This window comes from Balaenoptera acutorostrata, chromosome 20 (assembly GCF_949987535.1).
Source record: "Balaenoptera acutorostrata chromosome 20, mBalAcu1.1, whole genome shotgun sequence".
Classification (NCBI taxonomy): domain Eukaryota; kingdom Metazoa; phylum Chordata; class Mammalia; order Artiodactyla; family Balaenopteridae; genus Balaenoptera; species Balaenoptera acutorostrata.
In genome coordinates, this window is record NC_080083.1 from 42,312,745 (window position 1) to 42,317,309 (window position 4,565).

Genomic DNA, 4,565 nt, shown 5'->3' on the forward strand with positions numbered 1-4,565 from the left:
AGATCCTCCAAATTCCCCTGCCTCTGTACCTGGGGTGGCCCCTGCAGCCTGTAGAGAGGCGGGGTGGGGTCAGGGATCCCCGCTGATGCCTGGTATACAGTTGGGTCTAGTCGGGGCAACCCACCCACATGGACTGCAGTTGCTATTCTGCCCAACACTGACACCATCTGGATGGAAACAGGAACGAACTGCAGCAGCCAATGGGCTGAACTCAGAACAGTTGGGCTGTTCTAGAGGGATTAACCCTATGGCTTGGACAAAGGAAAGCTGAGAGATGGATGATCCAGAAATCAGCCCTTGTACAAGATGTGTGAAAAGACATTTGAGTTCATCTGCAAGAGTCTGAGGCAGTCCTCACTGTCTTCCACATCCTGGCTCATAAGGCACTGACATCCCCTGGCAATCAGAAAGCTGATGCCCTAGCCAGGGTACAAGCCCTAGCAACTGACCCTTCAGTAGATACAGCAGATTGGGTGCATTGAAAAAGCAGCCACTGTAAAGCCTGGGTGGGATGGCATATTGCCAAGGATACCTGATTGCCCTTGAAATATGGTGACTTGGTTAATGCAGTAACATCATGACCTATGTGTTCTAAACAATGCCCGAAGCAACTGCCAAAGGAGTCTGGGGGTATGCATCGGAGTTCCCAACCAGTGAGGGATTGGCTGTTGAAACATGCTACACTTGGAATGGAACATGCACCATTAAAAGAGGGGAGAAGGTGGGAATTCCCTGGTGGTCCAGTGGTTAGGACTTTGAGCTTTCACTGCTGAGGGCATGGGTTCCATCCCTGGTTGAGGAATTAAGGTTCCGCAAGCCATGCGGCCAAAAAAAAAAAAAAAGAGGAGAGAAGGTGAAGGTCTGGCCTGGCATATCCCACCACGTGGCCCCCGCCCCCGCCCCCATCCTCACAACTGACAGTGTTGGCTCCCCAGCCAACATGTATGGTATGCACAACCAGGTCAAGTGCCTAAAGCTGCCACCTCCCTCTCCTCAAGGCCGGGTGGGCACGTTCTGTTTTCCACTGTTGCAGTCATTTGGCCGCTGTCTTGTTTCCCTCCATTGGCCTGGGGGATGTTACAGCACACACAGGTGCCCTTACTAACTAACTGCATCCAGCAAGCCTTAAATGATAACCAACAAAGCCCGTCCTTAGGTCTCTAATGAGAAAGCTGTCCTCCAAAACAGGATGCCTTCGGACATTATTACTGCCACGCAAGGAGGCACCTGTGCCATTATCCAGAGTGCTGTGTACCTGAAGAGTCCGCTAATGTATGTTCTTTACTAAGCCCCTCCTGCGGCACCCCTACTGCCTTCCTCTGCCTGCAGCCTCCTCACCTAGTCTCTATCTCCACCCCTCCTCCAGCACCCAACCTCAGAGGAAGTTAGAGGGAGATTGGCTCTGCAACCCTGCAGGCCCTTTAAGTGGCTGCTGCCACTCCAGCTCCTTCTGTTGGCTTCCGGAAGGAGGACGTGGACCGCAGGGCAGATCTGGAGCCTCAGCTTGACCCCCTGGTGAGAGGCAGCTTCTGGGCGAGTGGGGATCTCTCCTGCTGAGTGTTGTCTTAGGGCAGGGGGCAAGGAGGGGGGTGAGTGGGGCTGTCTCCTTTTGGCTCATTTAGCCTTGTTTCTTCCTTACACATCTGGCTTCCACATGGGAACACAATTACAATAGTAATACCACTAGTAGTAATAATAATAGTCAGGGCCTGCTATTAAGACTTCTATACCAGCACTTTTGGGCATTATCTCAATTAATTCTTATCACAATCCACGACATAGGTATTATACCCGTTTTGTAGGTAAGAAAACGGACTCGGAGAGGGTAGGACGTTGCCTAAGGTCCCATGACTCGTGGGAGCCAAGTCACAAGCCGACTCTCCCCGCACCCAAGTCCACCGAACTCCTACTGCTGCAGACACCCCTCGGGAATCCAGGGACCGCTCTCCCTGCCCTCAGGCGCACTTGAGGCGTGACCTTGGGCTAGCTCCTTTCCTTTCTGGACCTCGGTTTCCGTAGGTATAACCTAGGCTAACACCTTCTTTCCTGATTATCCACCCGCCGCGCTCGCCAGTGATCACACAAGTGCGGTGCAGTGAAAAGTCCCTTTTCATCCCCAAACCGCACACCCCGGGGCCGCAAAGGAGAGCGCGGGAGACAGCGGCGAACCAGGCCTTTATTTCGGGGCGGCAAGAGGAGCTCCGAGCTCAGGTGCCCCCAGTTCTCCGGCTCCGGCCTCCGCCCCGGCGCCGTCTGAGCCCTCGGCGGCCTGGTCGCCGAACACTGCTTGGTGCGCAGCAGCGACATAACTGCAGCCGCTGGGGTCGGAGAAGCGCAGCTGTATCAGGGGCAGGAAGCGCTCGGTGGTGAAGTAGCGCAGGGCCGGGCGCGGGGCGCGCAGCGCCTGGAGGAAGACCTGCAGCGGCGGGAGAGGCGCGCTGGCCGGGGCTGGGCTGGGGAACCGGAGCGCTGCCCCCGCTCCCGCAGTCCGGCCCGGCGCTCACCTCGGTCACGTCCTCCGGGTCCTGCCCCGCCTCAAAAAAGATCTGCTCGGAGTGGCTCAGGTAGCGGGAGAAGAGGTCGCGGGTCTCGGCGTCCGCGCGGTCCAGCACCCCGCCCAGGCCGCCCTCCAGCTTCTCGGGGAAGGCGGTGTGCACCGGGCCGCACTCGATGAGGCTCAAGCTGCCGGCGGGAGAGCGGCGAGTGGGCGGGGGCGAATGCGAGTCCGGGAGGGAGAGCCGGAGGGGGGCTGCGCCCGGCTGGCGGGCGCTTAGGGTAACCCGAGCGTTTGAAAGCGGTTTACTGCCGGAAAAGCGCCCCCACGTCCCATGGAGGGTGTGAGAGAGGCTCTGGCGTCATTATGCCACCCTGGCTGGGTCACTTACAGCTGTGTGACCTTGGGCCAGTCACCGAACCTCTCTGGGCCTGAGCTTCCCACTAACAATACCGACACCTCACCAGCTAGGTCGGCAGGTGGAGTGAGAGGGCGGGTGCCAAACGCCCAGTACTGTGCCTGGCACACAACAAACGGGAGCCGCACTAAGGAGGGGCCAGGCAGAACGCCTGAGAGCGGTTCCAAGAAAACAGGGTGCTGCGGTTCCCAAAGTCAGGGCTCAGAGGGTCCCGGGGGCGGGGCGGTGACTCACTGGACCCCGAAGGGCTGCAGCAGAATCGCCAGACTCTCGCACAAACCCTCGATTGCAAACTTGCTGGCGCAGTAAACGGCGTTGAAGGGAAGAGCTTGGAGGCGAGAGGAGGCTGCTGAGGCGCGTCGGGGAGGGGAGCCGCGGGGAGCGGGAGGGGCCCGGGGCAGTTTCACCAGGTCCCACCCCTTTTATTAGACCCCCGACTCTCCCGTTGAGCCCCGCCTCCTGCGCGCCTCTGGTTCTTCCCCGGCTTCCACTCACCCATCAAGCCTCCCATGCTCCCGGTCACCAATATGCGTCCCGAGCGTCGCCGCTTCATGTCCGGCAGGAAGGCCTGCAGCATCCGCACGGTCCCGGTCAGGTTCACGTCCAGCACGGAGCCCACGTTGCCCTCCTCGTGTGCCTCCAGCGGCCCCACCAGGCCCCGGCCTGCGTTACATACTGCGGGGAGAGAGACCGGACTCCGCCCGCCTCACGCACGGCCCTCCTCCCCGCCTGTCCCCTCGTGCTCCCTGGGCCTCGGGACGTCTTGGTTTGGACACAGGGTGAGGAAGGCTCCTGCACTAGTTTTGCAGGGAGACTCACCCAGCACGTCCACGCGGCCCTCGGTCACGCGTGCCCGGGCAGCGGCTATGGAATCTGCGTCCCTCACGTCCAGCTGCAACATCTCCAGGGAGCCGGGAGGGCACCCTCGGGACCGGGCGGCCTCCCAAAGTGGGCCCTGTGTCGTCAGGTCCCTCAGCGTGGCGTACACTGGAGGTTCAGGGAGAGGACAAGGCTCTGAATTTCGGGCTTACAATCCTACCTAGGCCCCCTTGGACCAGGAAGGAGCTGGTCTTTCCACCCCAGTCCCCTCATGTACCTTTGAAGCTCTGGGATGGGTCGGACGCCAGGCGCAGGGCCAGGTGTAGGCCAATGCCAGAGGAACAGCCAGTGATGAGCACCACGGTGCGGTCCATGGAGCTGTGCGTAGGGAGCAGCCCCGGGACTGCTGGGCGCTGGTCTCTGGGATGGATATCATCTGCTTCGCCCCGCCCCTGCCCGCCGGGGTCCCCACCCCTTGTTATGTCTGCAGCACAATCTCAAGGCTGAGACCTCCCGTGGGTCCCTGGCCTTCTCTCCCCAACCTACTCTAGGTCAAGGCAGAGATGAGGCCACTACTTAAAACACCCCTTCTTAAGTTGCTAGTCAGAGGGAGGGTGAAGCTTTGCAAACAGGAGGTGTGGGCTCCCATGTGGGCACTGAGCGCCCTGGGCAGATCTTTGCCTGGCAAGCCTCTGTCCCACAGGGACAATTATAGTTGCCAAAGTTTGTTGCTGAGGGTGTGAAAGTAAATGTTTTGGAAGGGGGTTCTCAGTTCAAAGGTCAGGGGTTAGTTTAAAACTGAGGGGGGCTTCCCTGGTGGCACAGTGGTTAAGA

General features: G+C 59.5%; 1 protein-coding gene across 1 annotated transcript; it reads right to left on the reverse strand.

Annotated features, from left to right (window-relative positions):
• Window positions 1-2,176: 2,176 nt before the first annotated feature.
• Window positions 2,177-4,105, reverse strand: HSD17B1 (hydroxysteroid 17-beta dehydrogenase 1). Its single transcript, XM_007177783.2, has 6 exons — window positions 4,009-4,105; window positions 3,732-3,899; window positions 3,408-3,587; window positions 3,147-3,240; window positions 2,505-2,682; window positions 2,177-2,416 (listed from the first exon to the last, which is right to left on the reverse strand). Exons 1-6 carry the CDS (start codon window positions 4,103-4,105, stop codon window positions 2,177-2,179), a joined length of 957 nt encoding a protein of 318 aa, XP_007177845.2.
• Between the last annotated feature and the right edge of the window lie 460 nt (window positions 4,106-4,565).